Consider the following 17,821-nt stretch of genomic DNA (forward strand, 5'->3'; position numbering starts at 1 on the left):
GTCGCGCCAAGCATGGGTGCAGGGAGACGCCGTTAATGAAGCTTTTTGCACTGCCACAAGCGCTCACTAAATGTCCTGCAGAAGGCGACAATAGGCGCGACCCTTCGCCATCCCAAGTAGGCAATTAGCCCAGCGGCCTCCCGCTGTGTCGCGAGACATTGGGTCCGAGCAACGGTGACTGTACACTGCTCTGGGACAGTGCCCCCCCCCCCCTTTTCCTCGAACGGGACGGCTGGGTGGCCTAGTCTCCAGATCCCCCGCGGCGTTTCTTTCACAAAGGCGACAGCTGCAAGGTCGCGTCGCAAACACGCTGAGGAGGGGAGGCAAAGACAGGCGCTGTGTGAGGGGGTTTGGGGACCAGCGAGTGGAAAGAGTGTGTGTTTTGAATGTTGTATTTTTATTTTGCGTAATTAAGGACCTAGGTCCAAGATTATTCCCAACCCACGGGGGTTGTGGCATATTTTCAAATAATTTGATTGGCTGCTTCATTTTCGAGGCGGATCACCTAAGGTGACCGCCCTTGGGTCTTTGTTGATGTCTGGTATCAAAAAGCGGTCCTCAGACCATGTTCGACATTCAATATTGAGGCTCCGTGCTTTGCACGTATTTACACCCCCTAGGCTTTAACCGAAACACTCGGTAGGAAAGTAAGGGCCTGTAAAGTGACTTCTCTGTGTGAGAGTCTTCATTTTCTTTTAAGTTACAGTTGTCTGTGTGACTTGTTGCTGTAACTTTGCCTATGCATACTATTTTGCTTCTGTAAATATATATATCTCCTCCTGACCATCATCAGATCATCTTCTGCTTCTTACCTGCCGAAGACAGCTAAACATCAGTGGCGCAGCACGACAGGGTTCGGCAACCAGCGACCACGAGCATCACCCAGAGCACCCACGCCCTGGGAACCCACTAGGCAACAAGCATCCGCACATCCAGCCAGAAGCAGCAAGGTGATCCAGGCCCCGAACCAGAGGCAGCGTTCCGGGGAAGGACTCCGACGAGGCTGCGGCACCAAGGGACGGAGGCCCCAACTGGCGACACCAGCACGGGTAAGCGGGATTTCTTGCGCTTTGTTGAAGTGGCTATGGCTCAAGTGTAAAGTGGCGTATGGTTTTAACACGGAGCATGATGGCGAGCGTAGGCGAGAGAGAGACAGGGGGAGATATAACAGATGACAGCGAGCAGTCGCAGCAAGCGACAACTCAGCCTGTAGCAGGAGCGCTACGTGAAGTTGCGGAGATGTCGGTATCCGATGCGGTTGCAATTCGCCGCATGGAACTAGATTTTGAGCTGGAAAAATTGAAAATTCTTTCACAGGAACGCCTAGAGTTACAGAAACTTGGGCTAGATCCAGCGGTTGCAATGGCGATAGCGGGAAGCGGACAGACGTCTGTAAGGTCAGACATTGACGATCAGCGTCGAATGGGGCCCGATCCAGTCTCCCAATGCGCTAAAGTCCTTAAGGGACTGAAGCTGCCGTGTGACGCGGACGTGCCGTTATGGTTCGAGGAAGTTGAGAGAATTTTCACGACGTACAAGGTGTCAAACGAAAGCCGCGTTCACTTAATCATGCCAGCACTAGCTGAGCGTGTCAGGTACCTTCTCCGTAACCTCGGGGACGATGAGTGTGGCAGCTACGAGTCGGTAAAAACAGTCGTTTTATAGGAGCTGAAGCTTAACTCCTTAGAATACCTCGAACGCTTTGAGCGCGCGACTAAACGCCGCGATGAAACTTGGGCTCAGTTCACCTCGCGCACTAAAACGTACTTTCAGTACTACCTTCGGTCACGGGACGTAGAAACCAAAGACAACCTGGTATCATTGATCATCGCAGACCGCATAAAGGGTAGCTTGAGCCCTGAGGGCTTAGAGTATGTGCGTCTTCGTGAGGAGGAGAGGTCGCTAAAACCGGATGAAATATCCGATGTTCTCCAAACGTTCGAGCAGGCTAAGGGCAAGGGGCGCGCAGCGAAACAAATTGTTGTGTATGCGGAAAAACCGAAGGGACCCCCGCAAGCAGCGAACAATGATAACAAACGGCCAATTCAGTGTTATGAGTGCCGCCAAGGAATGCCCTCGCGCTTCAAAAAACGTGCAGAAGAAGGAGAAACGGGTTCGAGCTCAAAACGTAGCTGTAGCCAACGTAGAGGCATGCGAAACACCGGCGTCAGTAACCTCCCAGACAACCCTAGTAGCAGAGATGAAAAAGCCCCAGTCATTCGACGAGGTACGCAAATAGAAGCTACAGCAGGTAAGATTGAGTGAGCAGGGATACCGGCGACAGCTATAATTGATACTGGTAGCGAGATAACCGTGGTTAGGGGAGGCCTCGTGCCAAGTATATGACGGGAGCCATCCGGCTCGATAAAGCTAGTTTCGGCTTTTGGGGAGACGATTAACACAAAACTGGTCACTCTTGCGGTAAGCATCAGGCGGCCCACCGCACACATAGCAGGGCCCGAGGCAGTAGACATTGGATGCGCGCTTTCTGATAAGCTGGCGGAGGGAGTGGATTGTTTGCTCTCCAGGGAGGATTGGGAACTGCTTTCGGAGATAGACAGTCGTTACGAGGCACTTGTTATGAATAAGGTCTGCCCTCTGTCTGAAGCAGTTAACGCGTCTGTCACCATGGCGGAGCAGAGCGCAAATCTGAGCTCTACATCACACGAGGAGCAAGCGGCGGGGCCTGAGGCAGACAAACTAATGAGTGGTGAGCAGGGCATGGCGACGGAACAGCCCTGCGAAGTAGATCTGGAAGAAAGCGAGAAGGAAGATGTAATCTCGATCCAGGATGACGCGGACGCAGCCCAAAAACAGCGCCAGGTATTCAGATCCTACCAAGTATCAGACGAAACCTTAAAGAAAGCGTGGGCTGACGCAAAGGCAGGGAAGGCAGGCATGTTTGTTTCAGACGGCTTGTTGTATCACTGGGACTCGATCTCCGGTAGCAAAGTGAAGCAGCTTGTGCTCCCCCTTGGCAGGCGTGAAGAGGTACTCTGCCTTGCGCATGAGTCCCTTTGGAGAGGCCATTTGGGGCCACGGAAGACAAAGACCAGAATTAAGTACAGCTTTTTCTGGCCAGGCTTAGAAGGGGACGTAACGCGACACTTCAGGACATGTCACGGCTGTCAAGTCCGCTCAGACAGGCGAATTAAAGATAGAGTTCCCATCACACCTCTCACCAGACCCGACCATCCGTTTCAGGTCGTAAATGTCGATATAATCGGGCCGCTCGATGTTCCGTCGAGCTCGGGTCATAGGTACGCTCTCTGCCTCGTTGACTTGTGCACGCGGTGGCCGGAGGTAGTCTGTTTGCGATCCCTAACCGCTAGGGCAACATGCGACGCCTTGCTTACGATTTTCAGCCGCACAGGCATACCTGAGGTAGTCTGTTCAGATCAGGGAACGAACTTCACGGCGCAGCTGACGTATGAGATGTTATCAAGACTGGGATGCGCACCGCGTTTTTTGACTCCTGAGCACCCGGAGAGCAACATCTGACCGCCTTCGTAACTCACGAGGGACAATATGCTTGGCGCGTCATGTCGTTCGGCTAAAGAACGCCGCGGCCACCTTTCAGCGGATAATGAACACCCTCCTCTCCAAAACATCAGGCTTATGCGGCCGCATACCTCGATGACATCGCCATTTTCTCTTCCTCGTGGACTGACACTTGCGGCACTTAGAAATAATTTTTGATTTGTTGCGCGTTGCCAAGCTTAAAGTGAGCCGGGAAAAGTGTCAGGTCGCACAGGCCCCCATTAAGTACCTAGGACACATAGTGGGAGGCGTAACCCATGGGCCCGACCCAGAAAAGATATCGGCCATTCGTGGGCTCGTGCCCCCCGCAACAGACAGCTATGGAGTCTGCTAGGCTTATGTGGTTACTACCACGATTACGTTGAAGGATTCGCCGAGGTGGCCGCACTACTCACGTCATTGACGAGGCGAGGTGTACCTAACACGATTCCGTGAGCCAGGAAGCGCAAAACGCGCTTGACAGGCTCAAGTCAGTTCTGTGCGAAGCTGCATCGCTGAACACCCCCGACAATAAAAGGCCATATTGGCTGTTCACCGACGCGTCCGACGTTGCAGCGGGGGCTTGTTTGGCGCAGATGGGAGACGAGGGACGGGAAAGGCCGATAGCGTTTGCCAGCCACCGATTCACGCCAACGGAGACCCGCTGGTCTACGATCGAGCGGGAAGCATTCGCCATTATCTGGGCACTAAAGAAATTTGATCATTGGGTGTACGGGGCAGAAATTAACGTGGTGACTGACCCCAACCAACTCTCCTATTTCACTACTAGTACTCCTCATGGGGCAAAAGTGGCGCGATGGGCGCTGGCCCTACAGCGCTACAATGTGACGGTGACCCACAGGAAAGGGTCAAGCAATGGTAACGCCGACGCGTTAACCCGTGTCCCCAATGTGACTTCGGGCGTAGAGCAAGCACACGCTTGAGCCATGGCCTCAAGCGTGTGCGCGTCACCGAAATACATGCTCCGTGCTTAGCATGTATTTCGGTGACGCGTGAATGTTCTCGCGTACCCGGTGCAATGTGTGATGTGAACGGTGGAGTGCGCGTGAACTTGTCCAATTTCTCGCGCGCGGGACTTTCCCGAACACTGTCCGGTCCGCCGATGCGAATGTGTGATTTGTTTTGTGTTATACCCACCTTGTGTCGCGAGATTTATTTGGTGTTCCATTCACGCGCGAAGTGACTTACATGTGTTGTTTTCTTCGCGGGTTGTTGCGGCCTTTGTTGTATTAGGCTGAAATGACCGGATTCCAAGCTCATTTACCCTCTTAGGAGGGACGTGTAAGGCCGCTGGGAGAAGCGACTCGCACGTGGAGTCGAGCTGGCGGTCGAACCCCCCACGCGCCGAGGCCAAGGAGCGAGCGCTGTTTTTTTTTTCTCCTTTTCTCCCCTTTTCTTGGGCGCGGGCGCGCGGGCGCGCGGGAGGCTTGGTTTGTTTCGCCCCTTCGCCCCGAGGCGTCGCCAAGAAGCGAACGGCAGACGCATCCTTATCAGCCGGGAACAACAGCAGCACGCTTCTGCGAACCACTTTACGGCCAGCTCGTCCAGCGATGTCCCGCCGTGGCGCCAAGCATGGGTGCAAGGAGACGCCGTTAATGAAGCTTTTTGCACTGCCACAAGCGCTCACTAAAAGTCCTGCAGAAGGCGACAATAGGCGCGACCCTTGGCCCTCCCAAGTAGGCAATCAGCCCAGCGGCCTCCCGCTTTGTCGCGAGACATTGGTCCGAGCAACGGCGACTGTACACTGCTCTGGGACAGTGCCCCCCCCCCCCTTTTCCTCGAACGGGACGGCTGGGTGGCCTAGTCTTCAGATCCCCCGCGGCATTTCTTCCACAAAGGCGCCAGCTGCAAGGTCGCGTCGCAAACACGCTGAGGAGGGGAGGCAAAGACAGGCGCCGTGTGAGGGGGTTTGGGGACCAGCGAATGGAAAGAGTGTGTGTTTTGAATGTTGTATTTTTATTTGGCGTAATTAAGGACCTGGGTCCAAGATTATTCCCAACCCACGGGGGTTGTGGCATGTTTTCAAATAATTTGATTGGCTGCTTTATTTTCGGGGCGGATCACCTAAGGTAACCGCCCTTGGGTCTTTGTTGATGTCTGGTATCAAAAAGCGGTCCTCGGACCATGTTCGACAGTCAAGATTGAGGCTCCGTGCTTAGCATGTATTACACCTCCTAGGCTTTAACCGAAACACTCGGTAGGAACGTAAGAGCCTGTAAAGTGACTTCTCTGTGTGAGAGTCTTCATTTTCTTTTAAGTTACAGTTGCCTGTGTGACTTGTTGCTGTAACTTTGCCTATGTATACTATTTTGCTTCTGTAAATATATATCTCGTCCTGACCATCATCAGATCATCGTCTTCTGCTTCTTACCTGCCGAAGACAGCTAAACATCACTATGTTAAAACGCGTCTAGAACGACCCATAAGTTTGACAGAAAAAGAAAGTGCGATAGACGAGCTTCCAATGAAAACGTCGCCAGGGCCTGACGGGCTTGACGCTGCTTTCTACAAAGCATTTAAAGATTACACAGCCCAGATTTTGCTTTAAGTGCTAGACGAGTCATACGAGCGTAAGCAGGTTCCACCTTTGTTTTCTACCTCGCACATTGTTTTGATTCCGAAGTATGATGAGCCAGGAAAACGGCTGTTGGTGGGTTCTTATCGGCCGATAAGCCTCACCAACGTAGATTACAAAATACACATGAAAGTGCTGGCGAAAAGGCTTCAAAGTGTAATATCAAGTCTGGTTGGGCCACACCAGACGGCGGCATTAAAGGTCGAAGCATCGCAACTAATGTGCACGTGGTACGAACTGTTTTGGAGTGTTGTGACGCGATTGGATCTCGAGTGGCAATGATACAGCTGGATTTCGCCAAAGCATTCAATCGCGTTTTGCACGATGCCTTGTTCGAAGTATTGGCTCACTCAAACATAGGACGAGTGATTGAGGAAGGTGTTCGAACGGTGTATGCGAACTGCACGACACGGATAACTGTAAATGGAGAGCTCACTTTAAGTAATGCCGAAAGTTGGGCGAGTTGGTTAACATTCATGATGGAAAATAGCGCAAAAGTACACGAAGGACGGAAGGAAGTAAGACACGGACAAAGCAAGGTGGGTTCAGTGAGGCAAGGCTGCCCCCTGTCGTCCCTGCTGTTTGCGGCCTACCTCGAGCCTCTCTGCCAGTCTATCATAAACAATGAACGTATAACTGGTTTTATGCTACAGTCAGCACAGGTCAAAATGCTGGCATATGCAGATGACATCGCTGTATTCTGTTCAAGCAGAGAAAGCATTCAAGAAGTTACTGTCCTTGTTGAAAACTTCTGCCGACAGACAGGCTGTGAAGTAAATTGGGAAAAAAGTGCCGGATTCTGGCATGGAGACTGGGATGTTACGCCTGAATACTTCTCTCGTTTGCAATGGTCAAAATTGCCGACCCAGTATTTAGGCGTGCCGCTTAAATCGTACCAAGATCCCACCCCTTTCTGGGCTGGCCAAGCAGAGAGGGCGAGAGAGAAAGCTGATTCATGGCAGGGCAAGCCGTTGTCAATGTTCTCACGCGCTTATGTGTGCAATGCTTTCCTTGTGGCAAAGATATGGTACGTAATGTATGTGCTTTCGGCGACGCGTGTTAACATTAAAAAAATTCATCGTGTCTTTGCCGTTTTCATATGGGCATCAACATGGGAAAAGTGCAGCAGAACCAACCTCTTTCTTCCTGTTAAGGCGGGGGGCTTGGGCCTCGTGAATCTCTTTTTGCGACAGCTTGTCTCGCGTTTTTTTTTTTCCTTCGTGATCAAAACGACCAATTCTTGAGGACGGTCATGCAAGTACGACTGTGTAAAATGCTTCCAGAATATGTTGTCTGTTCTGGTGCGAATATGAGTGGCGCTTTAAAAGGATACATGCTCGAAGTTGTCTTGTCTTTCAGAATGTTGCATGCGCGTTTTTCAATGGAATACTTGAGCAAAGTGTGTAAGAAGAAGCTGTACAAAGACCTTCTGGATGTGATGATACCGTTGCCGATTTACCGTGCACCACACCGGGGAGGCCCCGGACAGGATGTCCTAAAGCGTGTGAAAAAGATGCCAGTTAGGCCTTCAGTTAAAACGTTTTTCTTTAAGCTACATTCCACAACATTACCTGTTAAAACCTGGTTACATGAAAGAGGCTTATTCGTTCCCTGGACAACAGACTGTCTCCTTTGCAAAAAACCAGAGACAATCAAGCACGTCTTTCTGGATTGCTGGGACCCAGTCTTTCACTGGGATATTCTCCAGAGAACACTAAAGAAAGACCTTCCGTTAGATCCGTATGGCATACGGTTCCTTCCAGACGAGAGTGAGAGTATTCTTTTGGATTTAGTCATGGTCTTGGGCCTCCACAGCCTGTGGAAAACAAGGATGCAAGTGCAACTTGCAGATGTCAACACGCGTCCTGTACGCGAGAACTTTATTGAGAGTGTGCTGCTTCTTAGAGAAACGTACCGGGTGCTTTCTGATCCACCTGGCTGGATCAGTGTGCTCGATGAACTGGCTGTCCTCAAGAAATTTTAAACCTTTCGTGACAGCCGAAGTCTGGTTGTTGCGAGTTTTACCATTATTGTGGATTTTTTTTTTTTGCATTGATGTGAACTCAAAACAGGCAATAAAGAAAAAAAAGCCCTGTTAGTATAGTGGCCAGTATCCCCGCCTGTCACACGGGAGACCGGGGTTCGATTTTCCGACGGGGAGCGTATTTTTTTCTTTTGCCAAAATCTGAGCGCGTATACACGGTGAGTGTTTCCAACTGTCGCTTCTTATTTTCGTGCTTACTGCGGTGACGCGCCTCAATGTGCGCTTTTCTCCTCAGGCATCAAGAGAAGTGGTAACAGCCTCTCTAGCACGTGTCGTTAGTATAGTGGCCACTTGTTTTGTATTGCTATGGCGCTTGAAAATGAAAGGTAGTTCCGCAAACCGGAAACTATCGAACACGTTTCGTTAGACTGTTGGGAAGCCTTTCTTTTCTTGGGCGTTCTACAACGAAAGATTTAAAAGACCTACTAGTGGATGCATTCGGAATTTAATTTTTACCAATTGAAGATGATGGGCTACCCCTCGACATGATCATGTTATTGGGCCTGCACAGTACCTGGCGATCCAAAATGGCTTTCAGGCATGCAGAAATTGATGCCAGGAAAATAACGCAGTATTTTCGCGAAGCAGTTGCGAGTGTTATTGATGTTTTCAGGACACAAGACGAAGTGCCTGGGTGGCTTCCGAGAAAGGAAGTGTTTCTGCACATGCCTGATTTGTAATGGATCACGCAGCCCGAAATCGCGTGGTTTTAACCCATGTTGTGTGTTTGTGGTGTAATGTTTTTTTATGAGTAAAATTTAATTATAAATTTGGCAAAAAAGAAAAAAAAAAGCCGGGGTGGTGCAGTGATTCCACTTCCGGCCACCGAGCGTGACGGACGTGTGATTCATGGGCTCCCAAGGGGCGGTTTCAGCGGCCCAGCAGGGCCGCGGTATCAGGAGTGCTGACAAGCCTGCCGAGGATTACGAAATGGTTGTGCCGCATCTGCCCTCAGGTTCGAGTGTTTTGAACACAAGGTTTTGAACACGTCAAAGCCAGGCCATATCGCGTCGAGCATTTTCGTGACGCGCTGGTGCGTCTGTCATTGCTGCCGGAAGCGGTTGCCCTCGGGGCATATCAGATGAACCACCTGTGGGCGGTAACATTCAACGGCGAAGAAGTGAAGACAAAGATACTTCAGGCCGAAGCCTTCAATGTGAAAGATCACCGCTGCGTGGTGATTGACCCGAGCAACGTATACGTGTATACGTTTTTCAAACTGCACGCTGAACGTCATCCGGAGCCGAAGCCTTTGTCAGGCTCTGTAGCCTTTAGCTTTCGCTCCGGCTTCCGGCAAAGAAAGAAAGAAAGAAAGAAAGAAAGAAAGAAAGAAAGAAAGAAAGAAAGAAAGAAAGAAAGAAAGAAGGAAAGAAGGAAAGAAAGAAAGAAAGAAAGAAGGAAAGAAGGAAAGAAGGAAAGAAGGAAAGAAGGAAAGAAGGAAAGAAGGAAAGAAGGAAAGAAGGAAAGAAGGAAAGAAGGAAGGAAAGAAGGAAAGAAGGAAAGAAGGAAAGAAGGAAAGAAGGAAAGAAGGAAAGAAGGAAAGAAGGAAAGAAGGAAAGAAGGAAAGAAAGAAGGAAGGAAAGAAGGAAGGAAAGAAGGAAGGAAAGAAGGAAGGAAAGAAGGAAGGAAAGAAGGAAAGAAGGAAAGAAGGAAAGAAAGAAGGAAAGAAGGAAAGAAGGAAAGAAAGAAGGAAAGAAGGAAAGAAGGAAAGAAAGAAGGAAAGAAGGAAAGAAGGAAAGAAGGAAAGAAGGAAAGAAGGAAAGAAGGAAAGAAGGAAAGAAAGAAGGAAGGAAGGAAAGCTGTTTTGGCTTCTTCACGGCGTGCAAGATGACGACGTGCGAGGGGCCTTGGCACCATTCGGGAAAGTGACGGAAATCTTCCGTGGTAAGTGGAGGGTTAAAGGCTGCGTCGACAAAACTTCAACGACGCGGGCGGTTACTCTGAGACTGAAGGTGGGTGTGACCATTGAGGACTTGCCCCATAAGATTCGTGTTGCCGAGGGCGTTGTACTCGTCCAAGTTCCTGGCAGGGCTCCTCTCTGCCTCCGGTGCCGTGGCACCGGACACATACGCCGTGAGTGCCGTGTGCCGCGTTGCGGGCTTTTTCGTCGTTTCGGCCACGACGAGTCTCAGTGCGTGCTTACCTATGCAAACGTTTCGGGGCCGGTACGTAATGACGAGGCTACCGAACACATCATGGACGAAGGAGACGCGGTGGAGGCGACCCGTGAAAGCGGTGGCGACGAGGTGACCAAAGAATCACTTTCCGAGGTAACCGCACCTCTTGAGAAAATCAGTCAATCCGCCGAGATGCAAGCTCAGCAGGCTGACTCTTCAGGGGCATACTACCTCCGACAAAAGATGACAGCCCGAGCACCGGAAGCCTGGTTTCGACTGGGCAGCAGAGCGGCAAACAGGAGGACACCGACATGCCCGCGGCTTCAAGCGGGCCAGTAAAGCGGGCACACGAAGGCGCAGACTATAGGCAACAACGGTGGATGGGGAACGCGGCGATGAGCCTCCGCCGAAGGCACCTCCAATGCGCCGCGCGCCTTTCAAGCCGAAACCTAACGTGCCATCGCACCGTAGGACTGCGTCTACGCTACCTCCGCCTAAGCGGAGTTTCCCTTTGTCACAACGGTAGAAGCCCGATCATTGATCAGGACAACATTGAGCTTCGAACGATGTATATTCCTGGATGTGGAGGTGAGTACAAATCGGAGATTCCCGATCTCTTTAAATGGCTACCAACCTTGCGACTAGCTTACGCGTGGCCAGGCGAACTGTAAGACTCCTCTCTGTGCGTAGACGACAGCAGCACCTAAACCGCATTCTGCTAGAAAAGGAAATCGATTTGCTCGCAGTTCAGGAAACCAATATTGAAGATGAAGAGCAAACAGAAAGAATGGCTGATGTTTATCTAAGCAGATACAGTGTTTGCGTTTGCCACGCAGTTGGTATGTCCGGAGGATGTGTTATTTTTATAAGAAATTGTACTGGGGGTGTTCTCATGTGAAACTGGACGTCTTGTAATATGCGATTTCAATGCTGCTGGAGTGGTCTGGATAGCTATATGTGTTTACGCACCGAATGTATTACACGAAAGAGAGAGTTTTTCTCACCGGGTGAAGTCTTTCCTACTGACTGAAAGGCGTGTGATAATGCTTGACGACTTCAATTGCGTCTGGAGACCAGAGGATAGATCAAACAAGCGTTCTTTCCGCGAAAAAAGTGCTGAATTACTTTCCAACATTTTAAATGAGCATGACCTTGAAGATGCAGGCTTGATATTGACGCACGAAGGCCAGGCAAAGCACACACTCTTTCAGGAAGGTTGTCATGCAAGATTAGATCGGATATACTTTCCTATTGAATGTGCACTTTTATACTCGGAATATCTTACAATGTATGTGAGTTTTAGCCACCACTGTCTAGTCAAGGTTACACTCGACACAAAGAAAACAGCTACAAAGTTTAATTGGGACTTATGGAAATTTAATGATAAGTTACTGGACGATAAGGAGTACGTCCCGAAAGTCAAGACTGAAATAGTAAACATGTTGGAAAGTGAGTCAAAACATTTTATACATGTATGGGAGCAGTTCAAAAGCGATATTAAAAGAGCTGCTATAGATAAAGCATGTGCGCTTCGGTGGAAAGAAAAGCAACAAGAAAAACAGCTTCACAGCGACCTTGATTTTATGCTTAGTATGGAGTGTTACAAGCCTGGATTGTTCGCAGAAGAGATAAAAGAAACAAAAGCTAAGCTCGAGCTTTTGGAAAGAAGAAAAGTACCATGGAGCGGTGATAAGCGCGCGTAACGAAAGACTGTGGTTAGGGGAGACGTCCACAAAACGGGCGCTTAGCGACGAAAAAAGGTGTGCACTGAAGAAAAAGATGAGAGAAATCTTCTATCACAACAAAGTTACATCTCGAACTGAAGAAATCGAAATGGCATTTGTGGAATATGCCTCGCCGGAGTGGTGCAGTGGTAAGACGCCCGACTACTGTCCGGAGTTCCCGGGTTCGAACCCGACCTCGGCGGCTGCGTTTCGATGGAGGCGAAACGAGGTGGCGTCCATGTGCTGTGCGATGTCAGCGCACGTTAAAGATCCCCAGGTGGTCGAAATTACTCCGCAGCCCTCCACTACGGCTCCCCTTTCTCTCTTTCCCCTTTCACTCCCACTTTTATCCCTCCCCTTACGGCGAGGTTCAGGTGTCCACAGAGGAAGTGTAACACATACTGCGCCTTTCCCTTCCTGTGAACCAATTATTATTATTATTATTATTATTATTATTTGTGGAATATTACAGAGATCTATTCAGCCTGAAAATGCCAGACACTGAATGCTTCAGAACAGATTTACTACCGCGGATGCCGAGATTAGAGGACGAACGTTTGCAAACCCTTGGAGCTCGTATAACAGCAGCGGAAATTGAAGTAGCTATCAGATGGACTCAGTGCATCTATATATAAAGCTTTCAGAACAGAAATGGCAGTCGCTCTGGAACGACTCATTAGCGAATGCTACGAAAACAAAGTGACGCCTCCATCTTTCCGAGTGTCCCACGTGGTACTAATCCCTAAAACAAATGACCCGATTAAGTTACAGTCTGTGGAATCATACCGGCCTATTAGCTTAACGAATAAGGATTATAAAATATACATGAAAGTTTTAGCTCGACGTTTCCAAAGTGTAATTAAATCCCTTGTAGGTCCTCATCAAACGTGTGGCATAAAAGGCAGGATAATCTTTACCAATATTCATACAGTTAGAAGTGTCCTTGAATGCTGCGATGCAATGCATGGGCGGGCAGCCATGTTGCAGTTAGACTTGCACAAGGCATTTGACGAAGTTGTACACCAAGTTCTCTCCTCAATAATAGATCACGTCAACGTGGGAAGGGTTATTACTGATGGCATAAAAATGATATACAATGGTTGTGCGGCAAAGCTGGTAATAAATAAGCAATTAAGCGAGAGTATACCTGTGCTGTCTTCTGTGAGACAAGGCTGCCCTTTGTCTTCCCTGCCTTTTGCGCTCTATTTGGAGTCTTTTTGCTTACGGCTGCTTTCAAGGCCAAACATCCGGGGTTACGATTTCTACGGAACTGAAGTTAAAGTATTGGCATACGCTGATGATTTAGCAATGTTTTGTACGGACCACGAAAGTGTGAAAGAAGTTGTAAAAGAGGCTGCAACATTTTGTAATGCAAGTGTAAGTGCTTTTAGCTGGTCCAAGTGTTTTGGTTTCTGGCACGGGAGCTGGTAATACTCGCCGGAGGTGTTTTGTAACATGACATGGGCGTTAACACCAGGCGGGTGGTACGAGTAAAAGCTAGACAGGAAAATGGGGAGGGCACAATTTTTCAATATTCGCAAGAGCAACTGTCTGCAATTTGTTTTTAGTGACGAAAATCTATATGTGATGCAAGCGTTATGTTTTGCGAGGATGTCTGTGCAAAAACTACATAGAATATTCGCGACATTTATTTGGGGTTAAACATGGGAGCGCACAAGTCGTAGCAATCTGTTTCATAGGGTGGTGAACGGGGGGCTGGGGTTGTCACATTTGTTCCTCAGGCAGGTTGTATTCCTTTATTTTCGTGATCAAAAGGATGCTTTTCTGAGGACAATTATTCAAGTCCGAATGCGCGATTCATTGCCTGATTACGTTGTGTCGTGCATGTCTACAGGGCCAATAGCTTTAGGTGCATTTTAGCGCGAAGTGGTCGCGTCTTTTGATATATTAAAGGCGAGATTTTCAAGTGAGTATCTCGCCGCAGTTGACTGTAAGAGGCTTTACGAAGACCTTGTTGGTGTATTCTTGCCTGTACCTTTGTATCGCACTGTATATATTTTGGGTTCAGAACGAGATGTTCTGAAAAGAGTGAAAAAATGCCGGTATGAGCAGCTGTTATATCCTTCTTTTTCGAAGTACACGCAGGCACTCTCCCAGTGAAGCCGTGGCTACAAAACAAAGGCATCTTTGTACCTTGGTCCGTGAACTGCTTGATATGCTAGAAACCGGAGACGATTGAACATATTTTTCTGGATTGTCATGATGCAGTATTTTTGTGGGATGTCTTAAAATGCAGCATCAAAAACGACTTGCCGATAAATCCATTCGGCATACGTTTCCTGCCATGCGCTGAAACAGGGGAATGCCCTGCGATCTGTTAATGCTTTTGTGCATGCATAGCGTGTGGAAAACGCGTATGAATGTTAAACATGGCCACTCCACTGTTGTGACTCCTCCACATGTTGTGACTCCTCGAGAATATTTTATTAAGAGTGTGGTGTACATGCGCGATGTTTATCGTTCAAAGAATGATCCTCCCGACTAGCTTCTTGTTTTAGACAGATTGACCACCCTTAACCCCTTTTATCACCATACACTAGTCAGACTTTGACTAGTGGTCTTACGCCCATGTAACAGTTACCAAGCCGGTAGTAAAGAAAAAAAAAGCCGGTGTGGCGCAGTGGTAAGACACCCGACTACAGTGCCGGAGTACCCGGGTTCGATCCCGACCACGGCGGCTGCGTTTTTATGGAGGCGAAACGAAGAGGCGTACGTGTGCTGTGTGATGTCAGCGCACGTTAAAAATCCCCAGGTTGTCGAAATTACTGTTTTTTCCATATTGCCAGGTTTTGACACATTGCATTTCACGAGAACAAAATCAACAAAAATCACACAAATGCTAATTACATACACTATATACATATGACACACTAAAATTCACGCATACACTACAAAGGTTCTAGCCTTGAGATCCACTCCGGAGGATCTGCTGCAGCTTTCTGGATTGCCAAAAACCTGTCCACGCTTTCCCGAAAATAAATTCTGGAAGGCTGTGCATCTTTATCATAATGGTAAGCCGCCATTCTTGAGCGCCATATACAGTGGGGGCCCATATGAACATAAGTATATCAAATGGTACCCCATCCTCACTTTCTACGCATAAGTACCGGATGCCATGCTAGTTTAGCGGAAAATCTTTCATTACCTTTCCTTGCAATACATCCCAAAAATATACTGCTTCTCAACAGTGTAAAAAAAAACGCGGTCAATTGTTTTCGTTTTCCTGCATATTAAACAGTGTGATCCCCACTGTATATACAGTCCCTTTTCCTCCAAAAATGTTTTTACCGGCAAGGTTCCGGTGTGCATTTTAAAAAAGAATGCTTTTCCTTCTGGCGTCACCTGCATTCTTTTCACCCTTTTTAACATATCTGAAAATGGGCCTCCATAGTACAAGGCCCTGTACAAAGGCACAGGGAACATAATGTCACACAATGCACGGCACAATTTCTTTCGTTTTACTGTTGACACATAATCACTTGAAAACCGCGCTGAAAGGAACCGCATACTTGCTACGACTTCTCTATAAAAGTCCTTAATCCTTGCGGGAAAATCTTCCGTTGAAACCACGTACTCCGGTAGCAGCCGCCTCAGCCTGACTTGGCATACGGTGCGTAAGAACGGGTCGGTCGTGTCTCTAAAAAACAAAGAAACGACTGACCAGCTGTCGCATAAAACAGGTGGCCCAAACCTAGCCCACCATCTTTTACTCGCCAGAACAAGTTGGTCCCGTTGCAGCGCTCCCATTCAGACGCCCAGACAAATACGGCGAAAATCCTATGCAGGTTCAGAATATTTACCCGTGAACAGTGCAACACCTGCATAACATACAAGTGCTTGCTGATAAAGAACAAGTTGCAAACTGTAGCCCTGTAAAAAATAGATAGGTTGGTCCCTCTTTACTTTTCAGCTTTGTCCTTATAAGTACAACTGAAATCCAAGTCTGCGGGTAGGTGGAGCTTAATTCGGCTACAGAATAGCGTAACCAATAATATACACGCTGATTGGCCGGAATAATAAAAATAACAATAATTGGGTCACATAGAGGGAAAGGCGCAGTACCTTTCACACTTGTTTTTGTGGACACCTGAACCGCGCCATAGCTAAAGAGGAAGGTGGGAATGAAGGTGGAAGGAGAAAGCGGAGCTATAGTGGAGAGCTCCAGAGTAATTTTGACCACTTGGGGATTAACGTGCGCTGATATCGCAGCACTCCCCTGAAGGGGCTGGAACAGGCAGGTCACCGCCGCTTGCGGCGGGGGTTAGCCTGCTACAGAATATTTGTCTGTTGTAGGCCGTCATTGCACCCGCCACCGTTTCGGTGGTGAACGACGGCTGTTGTTGCGGCGCGCGTCTTTCTCTCCCTCTTCCTTTTCTTTCTTCTCTATTTTCTCTTCTGTCTGCACGAGGCAGCAGAGGTGGCTCAGTTACAGAGCCAGTAGCAGGCCCGTGCATTTTCTTTTCCTTCTTCCTACAGCCACAACAATAACAACAACATATCGCAGGGGTGGGTGCTCCTGGCCCTACGGGGCTGGGAATGGTAGGTCCGGATTTCTATCCGTTGTAGGCCGTCATAGCACCACCCAAGCGGCGGCCGACGACTGCTGCGACGCGCGTCGTTCTCTCTTTTTCTTTCTTTTCTATTTTCTCTTCTGTTCGTTGTTGCTGTGGCTGTAAGAAAAAGGAAAGGAAAATGCACGGGCCTGCTACTGGCTCTGTAGCTGAGCCACCTCCGCTGCCTCGTGCGGACAGAAGAGAAAATAGAGAAGATTGGTCCATATGCGCCAATTGCTCCTCAGCGAGATTCTTCCGTCCTCTATTAATGTAATTATTCTTTTTATAACTCGTTTCGTTTGAACGCAATCGTGAAGACAAATTCTTGTGACACGAAACTGCCGACATAGCCATAAATTGCTTACGCATAATATCGGAGCAAAAATGACGCTCCTCCTCTCCCCCTCAAATGAGTGGACGCCGGCGCGAAAGAACAAGTCGCGACGGCGGCTTACCACGCTCCATAAAGGAAGGAAACAACTTAGGAGAGGCCCTTGCCATTCCCAATGCATTGGAGAAAGTGTGGCGGAAGTGACGTCAAAATTTAGGGTTAGCCAAGTCGGGCCACTAGCAACGGCGACGATGTTGCTATGAAAACTCGGGCCACTAGCAACAGCGTTGCTAAGGGCCCTAACTACGAGAGCGTCGCGGAGAAAGAAAATGCGGAGGGTAAAGGACGAGGAGAGACGTTGGAGCGTCCAGTCGCGGCGCTGCCGTGCCGGCTTCAAAAAACTGACGTCAGGGCCTCTCCTAAGTTCTTTCCTTCCTCCATGCCACGCTCCCTCCCGCCCTCGTCACTTGGAAGCATCCAATGAGTGCGCGCGCCCAGCAATTCACGATGACATCACAGGGGAGGTTTGAGCACAGGGGTGCATCGCCCTAATTGAGAGCGGTCCCCAGGAGCACCCGTCGAAGATTATTTGTAAATTATGGGCTGAACGCAAAGCTTTTAAATTCAACTCAAATACTCGCAAAGACCACCTCTGTGGATCTCTGCATTAGAATATTTCCGCAGGAATAGTTACAAGTGCCCTTCAGTGTTTCGAAAAGAACTTTCCAACAACTGAATTCTTTGAAATTATACCAACCTGGTACTGTTGAGCAAAATCCTTCGAAAATACCTTTGTCATGGCCATATGCGGGCAGTTCCAATCTAATGTCAGCATCAAATCCTTCTTCATTTGATGGCGGCGGACTTGGGCTGAAGATACACAATACGAATACACGCCTATATACATTTTGCGAAA

General features: G+C 48.7%; 1 protein-coding gene and 1 pseudogene across 1 annotated transcript in view; one reads left to right on the forward strand and one right to left on the reverse strand.

Annotated features, from left to right (window-relative positions):
• Window positions 1–17,821, reverse strand: part of LOC146188093 (transient receptor potential cation channel subfamily M member-like 2) — a 189,103-nt gene that overhangs the window by 134,038 nt on the left and 37,244 nt on the right. Inside the window, 1 exon segment of the mRNA XM_084604993.1 lies at window positions 17,663–17,775. Within this exon segment, the coding sequence (XP_084461119.1) occupies window positions 17,663–17,775 (113 nt within the window).
• Window positions 9,009–10,802, forward strand: LOC146188108 (uncharacterized; annotated as a pseudogene).

This window comes from Amblyomma maculatum, chromosome 5 (assembly GCF_055883805.1).
Source record: "Amblyomma maculatum isolate TAMU_Amacu chromosome 5, ASM5588380v1, whole genome shotgun sequence".
Classification (NCBI taxonomy): domain Eukaryota; kingdom Metazoa; phylum Arthropoda; class Arachnida; order Ixodida; family Ixodidae; genus Amblyomma; species Amblyomma maculatum.